The following is a 21,850-nucleotide window of genomic DNA, read 5'->3' on the forward strand; positions in this document are numbered from 1 at the left end:
TCCAGGAAGGGAGACAGGGTTTACGGAATAGTTTGGAGATTTATGTATTATTTAAGCTGGTTTTCTTCCACCTTTCCACTAAGAAAGCATTTGAAGAAGTTTGGAAAAACCAAAAAATAATTTAAAAAAACCTACCAACAATAATTAAACACAAACAAAAACAGTAAGAAAAAGTACAAAAAGAGCCATGCTGAAACATGGAAAAATATTAAAAATGCATAGTCTGATAGTCTAAAGCTCACAATTATGCTGCTGGGCAAACTTGTCTAGGGAGGGAAACATAAAGAAGACCAGAACGGGGGTGCGAGGGGAGGGTGTTGAGGAAAAAAATTACCTCTCCTGGGCAACTGCTCAAGCTGACTTCTGCCCAAGTAGCTCTACCCTGAGACTCTTGTCTTCAGATCCCACTCTGTTCAAGCATCGCTGTATGCAGATGAAATGCTTTTGAACTTTCTATAGATGGGTTTAACAGGCCTTCATGATCTATGAGGCCATAAGGCAGGTTTTTTCAAACCCCTTTCAGCCCAAGGGCCACTTTCAGCTTCAGAGAAGCCTCCAGTGATTGGTGGGGCTGAAGGTGGAGGACAAAGCTACCAGCATATTTTAGATTAAACTCTTACTGCCAGTAACTAAGCCTTAGGAGGAGCATTTCATCCTTTTAAAATTGAGAGGGGTGAACATTGCAAGAGCCAAGAAATCACCAAATGATTGGCAGTTGTGGGGGAAGTGGGAACCACCTGGTCCCAGGGGAAAGGGCATGTGGCCATTTGAACCCCAGGTGGGTCTGATTCAACACCCTTTTATCCTGCCTTTTTTCTCCTTAAGGAACCCAAGGTGGCATATATAATCCTCCTCCTTTCCATTTTATCCTCACAACAACAACCTTGTGAGGAAGGTTGGACTGAGAGTCTGTGACTGGCCCAAAGTCACCCAGTGAGCCTCCATGGCCAACTCCCAGTCCAACTCTCAAGCCACTCTTTGTGGCCAGGAACATTTCAGAGGCTCGTATCCGAGAAGATCTGAAGCTGCTGGGTAAAACCAAGAACACAGACAAAGCCTAAATTAAGCTGGATGTGAGAGGGAAGAGAGGCAGGGACAGCAAAGAGGAATTGTGTGGCCAAGTGGTCCGTTTCCAATAAACCATGTTTTGTAAATCTTGGATCATAACATTTGAATGAAATAAATGTCTTTGGGCTTAATATAGGAGTGTAATCTGAACAGAGTTATTTGGAAAGTATGCTATTCTGATAGCCACTGGACTTACATTCAAGTAAACATATGCTTAGGATTGCATCCTTGCTTTTATTGGGGAACTAGGACAATCTACATGTCCCACTAGGTTAGAAACCCATTTGCACATCCAGATTAGACTCTAGTTCCTTCAGGGAGTATAAGGGACACTGTAACAATATTATAACTGCTGAATTCAGCCTGAATGGATTGTCTTCCTGGGATGAACCCGGAATTAGTTCAGAACAATGCCCACTGCTTCTGGCTTGAGAAGAGAATGGCCATAGCTTGAGAGAGAGTTCTGTATAGGACTTAGTTTAAATATAACATGTACGTTTGTTTAGTAGAGTCTATTTGCAGGGCCAGTGCCAGACTATTTTGCGTCCTAGGAAAGGTGAGCTACTTTCAACACACACACACCCAAAAAATGCCAACTTTGATTTTTAAGAACGCATGTTTCCTGGAAAAATAAGAAGCACAAAATTTGAAACTGCTAAATTTATTTTAAAGTGCAAGAAATACGTCATGCCAATTATAGCAAACAAATTGGAAAGGAACGTCTATGGGTCTAAAATGCATTATTTAATAGGAATATCACCTCCAAATCATCGCCCCCAACTCACACACGCGCGCACACACACACTCAGCATCACTCACTCCAAACAAACACACGTATGAACACATGCATTCACTCAAAGACCCCATGCACCCCATTCACCCAAACATTCTCTCTCTCTCTCTTCCGGGCGGGTTCCAGAAGTCCGAACATGGAGCCGCCCCACCCCCACCCCAGCATCCCTGGCTTCGCTTTGGCTGGGTGGGCGCGGGGCGCCATTTTGCCCACCCAGGCCCAGCTGAATCCTCGGGCCGGGCCAGCTCACAGCCAACACATGTGAGTGCTGCACTGTGCCCGGTGCCCCTCTTAGCTTGGCACTCTAGGCGGCCGCCTGAGTGGCCTCTATGGTAGCACTGGCCCTGTCTATTTGAATCTGTGGAGTGCAGTTCACCAACCCTGAAACAAAAGTTCACAAATGGAGGTGAGCCACTGTCCAGACCAGATCTACACCAAGCAGGATATAACACTTTGAAAAATGGTTTGAAAATGGTATATGGAATAAGTCCTGGGCCCAAACAGTTATCAATACCATTGTAAACTGTTATAAAGCAGTAGTGTAGATCCTGCCACTGTTTGGTAATTAGGAGCTACTGCATATTCCCCATTTCTGTTCTGCAGAGGCTGTAGAAGAAGGGAAGAAACAAGATGGAGGTAGTAGAACATTAAGAAGAGAAGTCAGGGGTACATGCATGTTGCCTTCCATACATCAAATGTTCTTCTATAGAGGATGGACACTCCATTTGGCTACGACTAGTTGCTTCATTTCACTTTGGAAGGAATATTCCCAAATTGTGCCACACTAACCCTTTTCATTTCCCGTCAGTTTATAGGCCATAAATGAGTATCCCATGCTCTGTAACTTCATTTACTCGCATTCATTTCCAAGGTCCCTGTGGCCAAGAGGAAAAAATCTTAGATCCACATTACACTGCAGCCCAAGCTGCAGTTACCTGCCTGAAGCACAGTAGGATGGAGTTTCCAGCACTGCTTTAATGCTGAAATAAGTTTAGCTCCAGAGAACAACCCTGTTTATAGCATTTGAAGCAAGTGAAAAATGTGGAATCCCAGAAGGGAGCTCTCAGCAAATCTCAGTTCATGACAGACTGGGAAGGGAAACACTGAGAAGCAGGGGTGGGGGAGAGAGGGGAGATCAACAAAAATCATAAGGTGGAAAAACAAGACTAAAACAATACAATAATAAGAGCAAGAACCCATTCATGTCTTTAACAGACTATACATGCTTTTAACACACAATGAGTCTGTGTAGGCTGGTAATTAAAGGCAAGCATCTGAGATAACCAGGACAGAGAACACAGATCTTCCCTTTGAATGATGCATTTGTAGGCACTTAATATTCCTAAGGCCTTAACCATCAAAGCGTTCCTTCCTGCAGCACCATGACAGCAACGTACAAACACAGCTCCGAGTATTGAAAAGCCCTGGTTGACTCACACAGGCTTTCGAATTTGCACTTGAAGAATGCAAAGTTTGATGTGTAAAGGCACCAGCAAGACCAGGGCAGCCGGTTTAGATTTTTCTCTTTCAAGCAGGCCTGCACAGCTTGTGATCCCTCAAGTCAAATGCAACCCATCTGCACCTTGATACAACTGCTGTTTATGCTGCCTTGCCAGGAACTACAAACAACAACAAGGGATCATTAACAACTGACAGGCCACAATACTTGGCTGGTAGGTTTCCTTTTGCCGAGTGACTCACAAGTTATGTAGGCCTTTTTTCAGGTGTCATCACAAAGGGTTCCAAAAAGGAAAGGAGGAAAGTCCTAGGGTGACCACGTGCCCTCTTTTACAGAAGACAGTCCTGTATTTGAAAGGTTGCCAGAGATCAGTCCTTAATTTTGATGGTATCCACTATTTGACAAGCTGGCCAGCCCAGGTTCTGTATAAAGGTATAGGGCCGCCATCAGAAGAAAGAACTGGGCCTTGAAGTTGGCCATCAATGGCACCTAAACACCAGACTGAGCAAGGCACAAGGACACAGTCATCCACATTATGGTGAAATGTGCTGTATTTCTATTTAAATTATCATAATTTCTAAATTTGCAGCTATGCATATAAATTAGCATACACAAATTTTATGCAAATAGGTGTCTTTTGGGGGGTGGGGGGTGATGCATGTTCTCTGTTTTGGTGATTCATTTGTGGCCACACTACCTATATGGTTTCAAACTTAACATATCTCTAGCATTTGCAATGGTTTCCAAAAGTTAAACAATTATGTAAAATCCAGGCTTTGGGATAGCAAAATTTAGTATCTAGTGTGTTGTGCAACTTGAGATGCTTCTCTCCAAAAGACCTCAAACCCCAGAATCCATGCAGAAAGGAGTATTACCAATCAGAACTGGTTCGTTGCCAGTAGGAACAATGTAGACATCAGTGCTGGTGGGTCCTTCCAGGAGGACTGGAGAATGACAGATGCCCAAGGGTGCCATGTATTGATCCCAACTCTTCCCATGGCTCAAGATTTATCCTTAGAATCATCCTTGTCCCACCAGCCTTAGTCCTAGCTCTGGCCTTGACCCATAAGAAAATTAAAAGCTCTCTAATGGATGCGACTTAACATCCATCCTGCTTCCCACAGTGGCCAACCAGAAGTCTCCATGCAGGCCAAAAAGAAACTATAAAGGCAACAGCCCTGCTATTCTCTTCCTCCCCAGGAGTGGTACAGTGGTAAATTTTGAACTGCAGGCATTCATCATGACAGTCGCCTTAGCCACACCCCCAAGGAGAGTCCAAAATTGCAGGCAACTGTGTTATCCATATCAACGAACTACCATATTTCTTCGATTCTAAGATGCACTTTTTTCCCATATAAACATCTCTAAAAACGGGGTGCGTCTTAGAATTGCAGGTGCGATTATTATTCTTAGAATCAAAGCTTTTTTCTGTTGGTGGTACTGAAATTAGTGTGTGTCTTACAATCGATGGCATCTTACAATCGAAGAAATACGGTAGTTCTAGAAGTGTCCATCTGCTAGGTGGTCTTTTCTAAAGCTAATGGATCTTAATTTCCCATTGAAGAGCAAGTGTCCCCAAATACTTTGCATTACAATAAGGAACAATATATTGTTGCTGGGAAAATAAATTTCCCTCCCAGCTACTGTGAGGAGTGCAGAGGGAACCAGGAATTCTGAAGGGTGGTTGTGGTGGTAGCAGATCACCATCCTTGCTAATTAAAAACAAACAAACAAAAATCGCTGTATCCCTGTGAGTTCTGACTTCACCATTTCTCCCCAGTAGCTGATATCCAGAGATATTCTGCTTCCAAACATGGAAATTCCACCTAGCCATGATCATTGATAAACTTATTTATTTATTTATTTAATTATTTATTGCATTTATATACCGCCCCATAGCCAAAGCTCTCTGGGCTGTTTACAACATTATCCTATAGGAATGTTCCCATCTCCTTTTAAAGCCATCTGAATTAGTGGCCATCCCCACACCTTTTGGGGCAGTGAATTTGATAACTTAAGGCTATATTGCATGAGCGTTCTGTCAAGGCTTTACCCAGAACTAGCTCTGTCACCCTGCTGCCCAGTATTTCTGAAGCTAAAAGTCAGGCATAAAGGTAAACATTGAATCCTAAGCTACCATGACTCTGATACCTCAAAACTGCTGTCCCGTTATTCTGTTAGGGACCGAAGGAAAGAAATTAAAGCCATTTACCCTTCCAGCTTATCCATTTTTAGTGAGTAGTAGGCTCACACATTTTCCTTTATGTTCCTTGTGCTTTTATTTCTAATATCCCTTGGTAGTTGTCACTCCTTTGTAGATTTGACTTTGCCTTTCTGCTACTGGCTTTACATGCTTGTTCTGTTGCTTTACATATATCTTCAGTGACATCATTCTCATTTCCATTCTCTGTATTTTCCGCTGTATTTATTAAAAGAGGGTTGTTTCACCACAGTAGTTTTGATTCCTCCCCCCATTGCATCAGAGCCACATTGCCCAATATCCCCCACTCACTTCTGGGGATCTGGGGGTAGTGACTGAAACCCATAGAACAGCAGATTAGCATTTCAGACTGACTATTTTTTAAAAGGAAGCCTCAAAACCTACCAAAACCCAGAATAGAAAGAATGATTTACTGGGGGAAGAGGTCAGAAAATTCAGATTGTTCCTGGTAAATAAGGACCATTGGGATGTAATTGGCTGCAACTTTAATTGCAAATTAAATATATACATGTGCATATATCATATCTTTATTAAAAGGGCCAATTCACACAGCCCAAAGCAATTCCATGCAACATGACCTAAGTGGTCTTCAGCCAAGTTAGGATGGCTCACTTATGCAATGCCAAAAAAGAGGGCAAGAAAAGTTTGCATAAAATCAGCATATGCCAACTAATACATATAAATGCCAATTTTGAAATAATGACTATAATTTAAATAGAGATCTGATGCATCTCACCATAGTAGGGAAGTCAGGGACCAGGTGCTAACTGTTAATGGGCAGCTTCAAGGCCCCTGCACTCCCTTTCTATGGATGTTTCCATATGCTGATTTGGATGTGCAACACTTTACTGAACAGTTCCATATGGAAATGAACATCACCTAAAGATCTCCTAAATATTGTTTATTTCATATACTGTATACTTGTCATATTGCAAAAGTATGTGTTTTCAAGAGGGATTAACCAAACCACAATAGCTTAAAAATCAGCCCCTATGCTTTTAGTTAATTCTCACATCACTATCCATAAAAACATATGAAACATCATGACTTATTAAGTTACAATTACATATCTGCCTTGTAAAGAACCAATGATCAGGTACATGCCCAGTAATTATTAGTTCTAGCCACATTGTACATAGATACACCGAGTATGTGTCTTTCAGGTAGAATCACTTGCACATCCTAGCCATAAGTTAAGGATGCTTCCACTGGGCTGTTGCAAAAATCCGCAAAACAATCAAACAAATTTGAATTTCTATTAATCCAACTTGCAGATTCCTGAACAGACCCGCTTTTCCCAAGTTGCACACACAAAAATCACATTTTGAATACATATTTTAAAACGTACTTGGATCCTTTTATTTATTTATTTTTGAGCCGGGAAAACTGTCACAATTTCCAAAGTGCAAAATCTGGTGAATATTGGGCCGGCCTTACCATTAGGCAGAGTGAGGCAACCACCTTGGATGGCAAATAATGGGGAACAGCAGTTCCTCATGAGCTGCCCCCCCCAGGCATTACCCACTCTTGAAGGACAGAGTTGTCTGTGCCACATGGCTATCCTGCACCCCCAAAACTAGTCTACAGCCCTCAAGTGTGGTGTCAAGGTGCTATCTTATTGCCAGTGTTGAAGTAAGATTTAATTGCTTTTAATGGCTCACAAGCTTCTGTATGTGGAATGGAAGAGGTGCGTTCTTGGCCTTTGTCTCAGGGAACAAAATGTCTTGGGATAATCCAAGATGGATATGTATGTTCTGATCCACACATTAGTCCAAGAGGTGAGGACCAGATCAATTTGAATCAGAATTTGCAGAGATTGAATTTCTCAAGCTTCACACTACTTCATGGTAAATTAGTGTCTACATTGCAAGATATCCCAACTTCATGTTACACAGTTTGCATTGCTCATACCAAGCTAGCAAAGAACCATCGTCTGCCCCTTCCTATAATTCTCTTGAAGGGTGCCGGAAATGGTTGATTGTCAAAATACATGGGTGCAATTTACTTGTGTGTAACCCTCCAAAATCAGCCTTTTGTTATTTGTTTAATCCCTTGCAGTACCTGTACAGGTGTGCAGCGGAAAACACAACCAACTTGAAGAAGGGCGAAGAACAGAAATAGTAAGATTTTAATTCATAGCCATTTTGCACTTTTCAGATAACAATATTAATTCCAGCTACTTTTAGAGCAGATGATGCATTTTAATAAAAGCAGCGTCACTCCAGTTTAGTGGCAACAATCCATGTGTGGAAAATGGGTATAGGTATTAGTTGTACCAAACACAAGACACTTTGCCACTATTTATACATAGGTGGGATATAAATTGAATTGATGATGATGATGATGATGATGATGATGATGATGATGATGATAGGGTGCAGTGTAGAGAAAACAATCAGATTCCACGTGGAGAAATGGATGTGAACCAGCATGTGTAACATTGTGTAAAGCCAGGATCTTAATTCATTTGTGAAACTAATTGGGGTAGCAGACACCATGAAGCATTTTATGGCATAAACGATGGGGACGTATGTGTTTGTACACATACTGTACAAGTAATGGAAAAACATTGAAACTCGCCATGTTCTTCATTCCCAAATCAGCACGCTATCCATTCAAGTTAAAGAAATCATTTCTTTCTCCACACAGCTCCATTTATAGCTAAATTCAAGAGCAATAGATTGCTTCCACTAAATCATATGATATTTAAAATGCTGTGCACTGGTCTTTAAAGAAGGTCTTTAATTTATGAAGCCAAGGATGCAGAAGACAGAGTGGAACTTGTCTTCTTCAATTTTCCTGTGCTACAGTAACTCTACTGCTGAATTTAATTGTTTGGAAGGCCTCTTGTCTCTTTCAAATTAAGGACCCCACCAATGATTATGGGCTGCCATAAAATGTTGAAAGATCATAATGGCTGGGTTGGAGGTAAGCTAGACGATTAATTACAGCTGTTTTTACCTTATTAAAAATAGAAAAGTCTTCTAATACAACAGTATTAAATTGGAAAATTATGCATATATTCATCTTCCCCAATTTTTTATTCACTTTTTTCCTCGACACAGTGTTTTAATCTTCCTTAAACAGTGGCTAACTCAAAGTGGCTAACTCAAAGTAAATGATGCATTCCTAATAATATAAATATGAAAAATAGCAATCGCTTGGGGACTGTAGCTGAATATATTAAAATAGCTGTTCATTTTCATCATTAACACATTTTCGTTTCTTTTTATGGGCAACCTCCACTTGCATTCTCAAATCAGACCACAATTCATACACACACACACACACACACACACACAGCCCTCTACTAAAAACCTCTAAGTGTGTCTTCCTAAAGGACCCTCAATGTCTTGTCCTATCCAGATGTGGAGCAACCTGAATCCATGGTGAACATTTCTGTCAAATTCCACTCATCTGTCGAAGTAGTGGATTATTTCTTGAAACACTGAAATTGGCTGCCTGGGATCAGAACACCATCAATCTTACTCATGGAGGGTGCAGGCTGGCTGCCTCGGAAAGTCTCACAAGAGAAAAAGCTCTGCTGTTCCTAAGCAGGTGATGAGGCAGCTGTAAAACCTTCCCTCTGTCTGTATCACAACAGCCCCTGTGAAAGACATGTCATATTTCCCATTTCTCCAATACTTTGTATGCGCCCTGTGTTGTACTCTTCTAGCTTCATAAAGAAGGTGATTTTTCAAGCTTAGGCAAATGCTGCAAAACACCCAGAATGCCTATCCCTCATTCTCTCTCTCTCACCGTTTCAATTCTTTCTTCAATTGATTGTTCAAAGATGTGATTACATTTTCCTTTTGACTTTTGTTTTTTAGTGTCTTCGTTATCCATTGTGCCACCACTGGTGTCATATCATGAGTACCTTTCTGTTTTTATAGGTGCTTTGTTTACTTCCCTTGATGATTCCCAGAGGAAGACATCCAAACTGGTTGTTCTACCTCCTAACAATTAACATGACAGTGATGGAAGCCATAAGGCAGGCACGATCAATCAAAGTTTGAGACTAAGAATATGGGCCATGAAGCAAAATCCACCGGGATCTTGTCCTCCACTAGCATTATGAGTGGTATAAAAGTACAGCTATATGACTACAGCTAGACTAGTATGCAACTGCCTTTCATGGGCTTTATCTAGGGAAAGTTCTCAATGAATAATTTCTTCATGATCCTTTCCGAGAATCATTCAGTCCAGTTTCTAAGACATTTATAAAGTCAGAAGAGTCCTAGGCTATTATTTTCTGGCCTAGAGTACACCTAAAAAGAAAACAACCACAAGTTTTCATCTTCAATATCTGCTCCTATGAAGATTATAGTTGAATTCTCCATCTATTAGACTCATAGTGGTATTCTCCATAGGACATGATGTCATTATTTCACCCATCCATTCTCACAAATTTTAAAAAGTTTTTAGATAATACATTAAAATTAACCATCAATACATTTCACATTTGAAACTCCAAGAAAAAGAAGAAGAAAAAAAGTCCCCTTCTTTTCCTCTAAGAGGCGGCTTTTCCTAGTTTATAAAATGCACAATATCCAAATTGATCACTTCCTGGAGAGTAAACCTATGAAGCAAGTTTCACATGAATAGTCAGCCTTGAAATATTACATTGTTGGTCTCCGCTTGAGGAATGGCAATGTAATGAAATATCTTACACTCAATCTTACCTTAATCGATTTCTATTACCGACACAAAAAAACCCGTTTTGCTCCTTTAACCACTGAGCATCATTACAAATATTGTACACTGTATCATCAAACATATTGTTTACCTTCTCTCTCACACACACACACCAATGACCAGAAATAACATTCTTTGACAAATGTAGGCCAAATCCCACCATTGTTTACAACTTTAAACCCAGTGTAATCATTCTGGGAAGAATAGTTTCATAAGGGATGAATTTAAAATGTCTCAAAGGGGTGGCTTAAGCTACAAACCTAGGCAAACTTACCTGGAAGTAAGTCCCACTGACAATGGGACTTGCTTATGAGTAGGCATGTATAGGATCGTGCTGTAACTTCGCTAAAGGGGTTTCACCACATTCTTGAATAGATTCTGCATCAAGTACAATGCATAGCTTTTTCCTTGTGGTTTTCCCCAATCATTCCATAGACGGTTACACAAAATATGCTACTGAAAAAGATACTACTCCCACCTACCACTCTCAGATCCTCATAATACAAGCACCATAACTTCTGTATGCAAGCAATGGGGGCTATCTCTATCTATCAATAAGCCTTGTGCTTCAACTGGTAAATGTACAGCCAAATCAAAATGGTTTCAGTTATATAACCTTATGATTTCTCCACAGAATGCTTATTCTCTTAGCACTCAAACACAATCACGTAATAAGAAAAAGATTGTATTATAATCTAAATGAGTTTCCCATGGTGATCCTCCTGTGTAATTTGAGAAATGCACGAACACCTAAATAGGTAGTGTATTTCCACACCAGGCGAGTAAATATTAATTGATTACAGTGTCATACAGGCAAGCAATTTATAGAATTGTAGATGTAAAACAGATTATACAGACATGCTCATGCATGTACTTATGTATCTCTGCTCTGTTCCAAAATTACAAAGTGGCCGCATCTAACAGTATCCACCACGTGGCTGGTCCTACCTGGTCTGTGCAGGTGATGCTGCTGAAAAGTATGGTGAAGGGACCCCTGACAGAGCAGCATGGCACAGGCACTTATCCACAAATACAGGACCCAGGACATTGCAGAGACCATGGCCATTCTCTAAAGGAAATGTGAGACAAGAATTAGCATCCACAGCAAGCAAATCCACATTCTGCTCCCACAGGGGCTATTTGCATCTGAACCCACTGTGGCCTTTTTGTTGCTGCTCCCTTTCTCTTCCCACCCCTTCCTCTAAGCTGCAGTTGTCAAATAACAAAGACCGTGTCCAAAGGAAGGTAAGAAAGATGTCTGCATCTAGATTAACTTTTAATAATTCAGGGGCATAAATGAAACTGTTGCTAAAAGAAGACCAAGGTTAACGGAAGCCAAGATGCATCTGGTAGAGGTTTCAGCCTACAAAAGCCCATGCCGCAGTAGATGTGTTTGTCCTTAAAGTTCCACAGGGCACCCTTGGGACAGAAACTAAGAAATCCATGTCTCCACTGTTTATCCTTTTGAGGAATGAAAAAGAAATGTTGTAGTCACACGTATCTTTAACAAAGAGCTATGTTTTCTTTGGTTTCTGACTGGATACGCAAGGGTAGCTGGCAACTATCTTAAAGGACCACCCTGGTTTGCAAGAGTTATTCCATTCTACAATATAACAACAAGATGAAGCACAGTGGGGGCATCTCAGGCCCATTCTCTTATCATCGCCTTTGACTGATCAGGAAACGGTAGCACCATAGCCGCAAAGCATCCATCGCTTTGGACAGTTGCATCTTAAGACCGTAAGGTGCCTATTGACTTGCACAGAGAGATGAATCTAGCTGGGCAGTCTCAGAACTTCATAAAGCACGTTGTAAATAGTAACTTCATGTTGAGTGCCAAGATATGCTTTAAACACACTCTGCCTTTGCAATCTGGCAAGTCTAATACCTCTCCAGTTGGGACTGCAGTGTTTTTAACTTCTAAAGCCATTAATTTTTAATTGCAATGTTGTCTGCTACGCAAAGTAATTGTTTCTCAGAATCAGGTTCTCCCAATCTCCAGATTCATTTTTCAATAAATAAATCAGCTACTTCTTCTTTGCCCCAAGTTTGTAAGACTAGGTTAAATTTCATAGGTAGGAAAAAAAGGGATTTTCCGAAATCAAATTGATTTAAAAAAAAAAAATGGGAAGGAATCATTACAAAAACAAGAGATTTCTTTTTGTGTCATATGTCTTTGCCTGATACCTTCCTGGATTTCTGTACTTACATCTATTATTGTTCAAATTGTTGTGTGTGTGCATGCGTGCACGCATGTGTGACTATGACCATAAACTTTACAAGTTGGACAGCCTCTCTCCAATTCCTTCAAGGATTGCCAGATTTTTTAAGCCTTGGCGATGCTGCGCAATGTCCAGTTTTTTTAACAACACCTTCTGCTGCATTTCACATTGCCAAATTAATCAAACTTCAGGCGCACTCCTTCGTCAGCCAATGACAAGATGGCATTTTCTATCTAATAATCCAATCAGCTGAACATCATTTCTCCCCCCACCCCCAAGAGGAAGGGAGAAAAGACTTTCTAGCTCAAATAAACCCCTTTTCTCTCTCTTGCCGAACGCCTCTGTGATTTTGTGGAGGTTGGGCTTAGACTACAAAAAAGAGACAGCAGTGACCCACTCCCACAGCTTGTTAAGGATAAAATGACCACCTTCCGATCAGTAGTGGTGTGTAAGTGTCACGTTTGGACCAGAACGCCAGTGGGTGTTTTAGTTTTTAATTCCAGGCATGTAAAGGGCTCTTTTGGGCGGGAGTTGGGGAAACCACCCTTGAATGGATAAAACCTAACTTTTTGATTCAAAGGAGAGACATAATTAACTGCAAAAGAGCAAAACATGATTTTCATCAGCAGGGTGCAATATAATTCCTGTCTACATAAATCTGACATACTTACCCAGTATATAAATAGTTGTTCTCCTGCTGTTTACTTTTGTCTATGGTATACCTCTCTCTTCACTCACACACACACCCCACACCCTTTTGCTTCCTTCATCCTCAACAACAACGCACCACACAAGCCACAACCCCCCCTTCCTCCTCTCTTTCCTCACAATGCTCTTCCAGGTGTATTTAGAAACTGATGTATTTCCCCAACACACACACACACACACACACACACTCTTTTTTCCCTTTTCTTTCTTTCTGGCGCTCTGATGCAATCAACAAAGAAATTAAAGGGAAAAGGTGACTCTTAAACTGACGTTGATCTTTCAAGGAGGGAAGTGTTCCGATTGAACCTGAACTTTTACCAGACCTTAGCCAAGCAGTGAGAGAAACGCGGGTGGTGGTGGTGGTGGTGGTAATAAAATAAGATAAAATCAAATCAAATCAACTTCCGGAGCTTCTGGTGTGCTGATCACGCTTTCATTTTCTCTCCTTCCTTAACTACGTCCAAGAAATGGCTTTTAAATCCATCCTTTCCCCAGTCTCTTAACATCCATCTTCAAACAAAATTATTTTAATCCACTTTTCGCCGAGCCCCAGCGCTCCTTGCTAACCTTTTCTCCCCCCGCCAAGTGGGTTCATTTGCCTGCTCCCTGCCCCTGCCCTCAACCCTAGCCGTCGTTCCTCCTCTACAGAGAGATCACCTGAATACACCTATTTTAAATTGATATTTATTCCCTTCAGTGTCGGATCAGACGAGGCTTATCTCGAGTCCTCGGAGAAGCTTTCCTTACCTGAGTATTCCAACCCCAAGCAGAGTGCTCTATGAGCGTTCATTGGAAAGATTTTAAGACTTTTTAAAATCCATCTGCACCACGATAGGGGGATTAAAATAAAAAAATAAAAAAATCAGCTTCACCAACAATCTTCTCGATCAGGATCCCGTTTATTTAGGAGGTGCAAAACGAAAAGTGGGTGTTTGGGTTTTTGTTTTTTTTGGTCTCTCGCTCGCTCGCTCGCTCTCGCTCTCTGTCTCCCGTTGACAATCCTATTCCAAGAGTAAGGAAGACATCCACACGCTCTCGCTTTTCAGCCTCCGTCTGGCACAGGCTGTCAGAAAAGTAGCCAAGGGTTGAGGGGTAGAAAGCCTGTCATTTTCACCTTTAAATCATCTCCGAGCGTCACCTTCTGCTTGATGAGACCTTTGAAGTGATCTTGAGATAATTTGCAGCTTCCAGGGCACTTAAAGAAGAGCATCGGTGGATGTTTAATGACAGACCAGCCCGTCTTTCTCTTTCTTGCTCTCTCCCCCCCACCCCCTCTCTCTCTCCAGTGCACTCAACGCAGAATAAAAGCAGATGTACGTAGAAAAGCACAGATCGGCTATACAGCGCTGTAAGTACCGATAGTCTATTTCAATACATCCCAGGCTCGGGAAAGTATCACATGTCTTAAAGGGACACGACCCTCTTCTCGCAATCAGCAGCAGCGAAGTGCCTCCCCGCACCTGCCCGGTCTCCTCCTTACTCCAGAGGAGGCTGCTTTTTAAGTACCGGCAGGGCTAAGCATTTATGCAACGCAATCTGTGCAACTCAGCCTGGCTCTCTCTCTCCCTCCTCCCTGTACCACCAAGGAGAAGGGAGGGGGAGCACTCTGGAACCAGCTGGTCTGGAAAGCAACTAGAGTCCTACCGTGGGAACGGAACTTCTTCTTTTAAACAAAGACAGACGCCGAATTAGTTATCAGAGAAAGGGGGTGTCTGAATACTCCACCTTGATCAACCTTACACTGAATGCCTAGGATTTTGTGAATGGTGACACTAGCACGTGTGAACATGGACCATCTCAGCAATGGAGGCTGGTGGCTCTGGTTTTGGTGGGGCTGTGAATCCATTCTGAATTTCAGTCAGAAACAGCCAGAACTCTAAAGGAGCTCTCCCAGGTGCTGAACCCTATCCCCCAAAATGGGTTCAGCACACGAATAGCTCCTTCAGAATTCGGGCTAAAACCCAGAATGGAATCACAGCCCCATCGAAACCGGAGCCACCAGCCAACACTGCACCTCGAATGGATTTGTGACTGGCCCTCCCCGCTCAAGTAGCTCATACAACAAAACATTCTTTTGGCACCTTAAAGACTAACAGACTTCTTGTGGCGTAACTCTTAATTGTGGACTAGAGTCCACGTCATCAGAAATCTATGCTACATAACATTTCATGGGTCTCTTCTTGTCCATGAAAGCATAGACCATCTCTTAGGCCAGATCTACACCAAGCAGGATATGACACTTTGAAAACAGTCTGAAAACTGTATATGGTGTGTGTCCTGGGCCCCAAGAGTTGTCACTACTGTTATAAATGGATCCAGTGTAAGGTGATATAAGGTTCTTTTGGTTTTGATTTTGTTGCAACAGGATAACACAGCTCTAGACGTTGTTACTGAAATAGGTAGGTTACAGCAAATGTCTCACATCAGATGAATATTAACATTCATACATAAATATTAACAATTCCAGATTTGTGTGAATGTCCTAAAATTCAGTGTGCTTCCAGATTTAGGGCTCCTAGCAACTTTTCCCATTATTTCATTCTTAACAGATTTTATGCAGTAAGGGAAAGGATGGAACAAATAGTGGGAAAACATGGAAGGGTTACATGTTGCCAATATTTATATCTGCTCCCTGCCTCCATTAAATTCCGCGAATGAGGCACATGACTGCCTGTATGTTTCCGAGCCCAATTCAAGGTGCTGGTTTTGACCTATAAAGCCTTACACGGCTTGGGACCACAATACCTGACGGAACGCCTCTCCCGACGTGAATATACCCGGTCACTATGTTCAACATCTAAGGTCCTCCTCCGGGTGCCTACTCCGAGAGAGGCTCGGAGTGTGGCAACGAGGGATAGGGCCTTTTTGGTGGTGGCCCCCAGACTGTGGAATGATCTCCCTGATGAGGCTCGCCTGGCACCAATGCTGCTATCTTTCCGGCGCCAGGTTAAGACTTTCCTCTTTGCCCAGGCATATGGCGGCACATCCTAATTACCCACATGTTTAGTTTTTAATCGGTTTTTAATGCTTTATGTGTGTATGTTCTGTGTTTTAGAGTTTTACATTTTGTATACTTGTTTTTACCTCAATTTTAGAATTTCTGTAAACCGCCCAGAGAGCCCTGGCTGTGGGAGCGGTATATAGGTGTAATAAATAAATAAATAAATAAATAAATATTTATTTATTTATTTATTACACTTTTATACCGCCCAATAGCCGAAGCTCTCTGGGCGGTTCACAAAAATTAAAACCATCATAAAACAACCAACAAGTTAAAAATACAAATACAAAATACAATATAAAAAGCACAACCAGGATAAAACCACGCAGCAAAATTGATATAAGGTTAAAATACAGAGTTAAAACAGTATAATTTAAATTTAAGTTAAAATTAAGTGTTAAAATACTGAGTGAATAAAAAGGTCTTCAGCTGGCGATGAAAGGAGTACAGTGTAGGCGCCAGGCGGACCTCTCTGGGGAGCTCGTTCCACAACCGGGGTGCCACAGCGGAGAAAGCCCTCCTCCTAGTAGCCACGTGCCTCACTTCCTTTGGCAGGGGCTCACGGAGAAGGGCCCCTGTAGATGATCTTAAGGTCCGGGTAGGTACATATGGGAGGAGGCGTTCCTTCAAATAACCTGGCCCCAAACCGTTTAGGGCTTTAAATGTCAATACCAGCACTTTGAATCGGGCCCGGACCTGGACTGGCAGCCAATGAAGTTGTAAAAGGACTGGCGTAATGTGATCTCGCCAGCCAGTCCCTGTTAGTAAACGGGCTGCCCTGTTTTGTACCAGCTGAAGCTTCCGTTTTCAAAGGCAGCCCCACGTATAACGCATTGCAGTAATCCAAACGAGAGGTTATCAGAGCATGGATAACTGTAGCTAGGCTATCACTGTCCAGATAAGGGCGCAGTTGGTATATCAGCCTAAGCTGATAAAAGGTGCTCTTTGCCACTGAGTTCACCTGTGCCTCAAGTGACAGTTCTGGATCGAAGAGCACCCCCAAACTACAGACCCGATCCTTTAGGGAGAGTGCAACCCCGTCCAGGACATAATAAATAAATGATGACACTAAAGGTGTTGGCTAGGCACTTAAAAGATTTAGGGCACCTGACCAATCTGCATACAATTTACATATGCTAATTTATATCTGTGGGCAGTATTCAATGGTGACTGTCCACAAGTGTCCAGCCCTGTTTGGTCTGTTATGCAAGCATCGCTCACCGCTTGTGCAATGGAGATTTAGCACTTCCAAGGTCAACCCGAAATGAGTGGAAATGGTCATTTCTGGAACAATGTGGTTTGGCAGACTCGCCAAAGTAAGCTAATTTCACGTCTGCTTATTTGGGGACTTGTCCCTGGGAGCATTAAATCTTAGTTGCACAAATGGTGGACCCCAGTTGTGGAATAGAAGCGGTGGTGGGCCCTTGCCAATTTAGAAATGATTATTAGGATTTACTGAAATCTTGCAGACGGCAAAGACAGTCAATTAATTTCCCATCCAAATCACAACAAATTAAAAAAAAACTTTAATTAATTTGTACCTCACCCACCACATCAACCTAAATCAGTAATTCCTCTTCAATTACAATTAATTTGTGAACAGCGTAAAAATACACAAAAAAGGGTGCCTAGTAAGGTTGGGTTTTTTTTATGAGCCCTTTCAAATTCTGCTCACCCTCATGCAATAAAGCTTAGAGGGAGGGGAAGCTTATACTGGAGGGGCGGTTTTTTGGGGGGGGAGTTTTCCCCTCCTCAGCTGCAATCCCTTTTGAAAACTGCCACTTGCATGGAAATTAAGCTAAGAAAAGAAAAAAGAAGGAAAAAACCTTCAATTTGCACAAATGGACACTCAGGGTCCTGCTAAATAGATTTGGGATTGGGGCCCATAGGCCCAGGCTCTTTGATCCAGTGAAGGCTGGTGGCTCTGATGTCAGTAGGGTGGTGAACCTACTTCATGCTTCAGTCAGAACCAGTCAGAACTCTAAAGGAGCTATCCAAGGTATGAAGCACCCACTGACATCAGCGCCACCAGCCTCCACTGGATGCATCATTCTATAAAAGTGTCATATGGAAAACCCCTTAGTCTCTGAAATACAATTCACCTGTGTGGTTCCAGGTGAGGCTTGGGCAATCAGATGGCATCATCCATGGAATTCCATGGGGAAGGGATCCAGGCAATTTATAGCCCTACCATATTTTCCAACTGCTTCCACCTTTTTTCTTACAAGAAAAACAGTCTGGAAAGAAAGAAAGAAAGAAAGAAAGAAAGAAAGAAAGAAAGAAAGAAAGAAAGAAAAGCTGTACAATGCCTTTTGATTGCTAGGCCTAGGCATCCTCCATCTGGAAGCACCCTAAGTTATGTCAGGAAAATGGACATATAACAATTTTGGACATCCACTGAAATATATATCTCTTCCAGTGACTGTCCCGAGTTTAGTAATTGTTGGCATTCATGTGAGAATGCAGCCAATCCCACATGAATTCTATGAATATCTATCTATCTCAGCACTTTATGGGCATACCCAAGTGAATACTGACAATCACAATTAGGTTATTGTCAACATTTACTTCCATATCTCTTGGGCTTTTGCATATTCACAAAAGTGGTCTGGGATTACTAACATTCGCATGTGAATGCCAAATGTCACCGAATTGACTTAAATATCGAATTTTTAAAAACCCTGATGTGTTCAATGTTCATAAAGAATATTGGATTTGTCAGGTTGGAAAACAAAGAAAATATGGAAAATGGAGAAGGCATAGGGAGAGTGAGAGAAGTCCCAGTTTGAATATACTTTTAAATTGGCACAAGCCAGACAAAATTAACCTTGCTTTATCTGCCACTGATTTCAACGGTGAGAGTTGGTAAAGGTGCTTAAATCTCCTTTGTTGGAATTAATGGGAATTAAAAGCAGTTAATTTTGGCAGACCGTATACCACATCTTCTAATTCTGAAACAGCACAGGATGTGATGGGAAAGAATAAAATATCTTCCCCTTCCTCTGCATCCTACCCTATCATGCAGGCTTGACATAAAGAACAATTTATTGCAGTCATTTATTTGATGCCAACAACTTAAGTGGTCATTTACAGGAATGAACTACTTCTGCCTCCACCCCCTTCACATATATTATCCTGACAATAATGACATTAAAGCTGCAATCCTATGTGCACTTACTTGGGAGCAAGTCTCATTCGTCTCTGTAGGGCATACTTCTGAGCAAACATGCACAGGAGTGCATTTGATCTGACTTGAATGTCAGTTCCTTGAACTTAATGGGCTTTATTTTTTATTGTTAGCCCTAGATGTAAACATGGTTAGGATTCGGTTGTATCATTTAAACATGGTTAGGATGCAATTGCATCATTTTCAATAAATACAAGGTCTTGGTATAAAGGCATGCTACAGTGGCCAATACATCAGGCTACAAAACGAAATGCAAGTTTGAATTCACTATGTAACATTCACACTGCCTGAAAGTCACAAATAATTTCATCTGCCTCATTCCTGCACTGAATCAGTGGAATTCCTCTAGAATAGATGGTTCACAAGTGGCAGTTGTTAGCAGTCTATCTTACAAATTATGATGCTTACCATATATTGAAAAAAACCTGCTGTAGTAATTACCCTGAGGCAAATATCCTTCTTTGTTAAGATTCAGGGATGTCAAAGAGCACAGGAAGCATTAGAGGATGTAGCGCAGACTCTTGCATGACTTTTAATGTCTCCTTTGGCACCATCATATTTTATTGTGTAGGTTGAGCCTGTGGCCCCTCCCTCCAACAGACTTTGAGCTTTGATGCAGTTCACTATTCTTGGCCAGCCTTCCCCAATCTGGTACCTCACTATGGGCTCATCTACACCATGCAGGATGAAAGCGGTATATAAAAGGCAGGAGCCACACCAAGCAGGACATAGTGGTATGAAAGCAGTATATGGTATATGTCAATGGGCCCCAACAGTTGTCAGTGCACTTCAGTACCACTATAAAGCAGTAGTGTGGCCCTTGCCTTTTATATACCACTTTCATAGTGCAATATCCTGCTTGGTTTGGACAACAGAAGAAACCACGGCAGTGGGGGATTGGATTGGCAACCTGGTACCCATGGGCGCTGAAGCCCACAGTGGCATATATAAGCAATGGTACACTGCAGTTATCGTGCAAATAAGGTCTGTGTTTAAATAATCTGTTTAAAACGCAGAAAACCTCCTGCAAAAGCAGCACTCCCCTTAATCGAGTTTCAAAACTGAATGAGAGAGAGGGCCCCCAAGGTAAAGCTAAATGTTGTGCCGCATAGAAATACACAGCATTTAAGGACTGGTCTTTGTACAGAGGCACTGCCAGGTTTGAGGATTGGGGCAGGCAAGGTGCTTTCTGGGGAGCCCCCTCTTCCTGGTCAGACTCTTACTGCTTCCCTGCAAGCCCAAACCTGTTTCCCCACTTCTGTTTTATTCAGAGATGGGATGGGGTGGGATGGCAGTTCCCCCAGATCCATTCTCTCCCCCACCTCAGCTCCATTCCCCAGCTCCACTCCTCCTCCCCCAACTCCATTCCTCCTCCCCCTGTGAGTAGCAGTAAACTCAGCCAATTGGATGCTGCCTTCATGGGTATGTGGCCAATTAGGAAACTGAAGTAGCAAAGAGACAGTCCTCTTACCACACTGGTCCCCTTGATGACTGTGCTCCAAATGCCAGCATCTGTATTGGTTCTGCTTGCTGCTAATCAAACTTAGTAAACATGCATGCTTTAATCTAAAATTAAAAACCTCAGCCACAGACAAGCAACCAGGGACACCCTTTCAGGGAAGGTGAGCTTTCTCCTTGCCAACTGCCAGCCTGGTCTGTTGCCTGCTGTGTGCTGCATTGCTACTGCCCCTGCTATCAGGAGAAGCTGGCAAGAGAAGGGAAACCTCCCCAGGTGACTGAAAACTTGAGCCAGCTAGGCTTGACTGTGGGGAAAGGCCTTATCTGCTAGTCCAGAAGCAGGGATGATGCCAAAGAGGTTGCACCTTTAGGGGGAGCCCCTTTGGGGGGGATGCAAGGGCCACCCCCATAACATCTTGGCCAATTTGGTCATTCAGTGTCCCTGGGGGGGGGGGATTGGTTGTCTTCTTGGGGCCTATGTATGTGCCTGGGGGAGAGGATATGGGGCTAAATGGGGGGAATCCCCACAGGTTCAGCACCCTGGGTAGCTTCCTTGGAGTTCTGACTGGTTCCGACTGAAACCCAGAGTGGATTCACTGCCCCACTGACATTGGACTCACCAGCCTCCACTGGTTGGTGGACCTCAGGTTTTTAGTGGAAAACAAAGTGGATCCCTGAAGCCTAAAGTCTGCCCACTCCTGCAATATAGCTCCTGTTCAGCAAAGTGCTGCTCCCTCAACATACAATGGAATTAGTGCCAATAACGTGTCCCCCCCCCCCCCGAGGCTGACATCTGCTGCCAGGCACATGACAAGTTCTATAAAAACATGGGACATGTTGCTTTGAGTAGTGGGATGGAATGTTAATTCGACGGGGCTTCTTTCAGTCTCCTCACTGCCCTGTCCGTGATCTCACTGAGAGGAACAAAAGAGCCCTTAGCAGATAGACCATTGTGTGTGTTCTCACACCTGCTTTGATGCTGCTTCTGCCAATTTGAACTACCAACTTCCAAAGTAGAGGGAAGCTCATGTCCCGCTA

At 42.4% G+C, this 21,850-nt stretch overlaps 1 protein-coding gene across 1 annotated transcript in view; it reads right to left on the reverse strand.

The window, feature by feature from the left end:
- Positions 1-13,982, reverse strand: part of TAFA1 (TAFA chemokine like family member 1) — a 404,470-nt gene extending 390,488 nt beyond the window's left edge. Inside the window, exons 1-2 of the mRNA XM_063123424.1 lie at positions 13,914-13,982; positions 11,185-11,305 (exon numbers count right to left, since the gene is read on the reverse strand). Of these exons, the coding sequence (XP_062979494.1) occupies positions 11,185-11,302 (118 nt within the window). The 5' untranslated portion in view covers positions 11,303-11,305; positions 13,914-13,982. The remainder of the gene's footprint in view (positions 1-11,184; positions 11,306-13,913) is intronic.
- Positions 13,983-21,850: the final 7,868 nt, after the last annotated feature.

Source organism: Elgaria multicarinata, chromosome 3 (assembly GCF_023053635.1).
Source record: "Elgaria multicarinata webbii isolate HBS135686 ecotype San Diego chromosome 3, rElgMul1.1.pri, whole genome shotgun sequence".
Taxonomy (NCBI): Eukaryota; Metazoa; Chordata; class Lepidosauria; order Squamata; family Anguidae; genus Elgaria; species Elgaria multicarinata.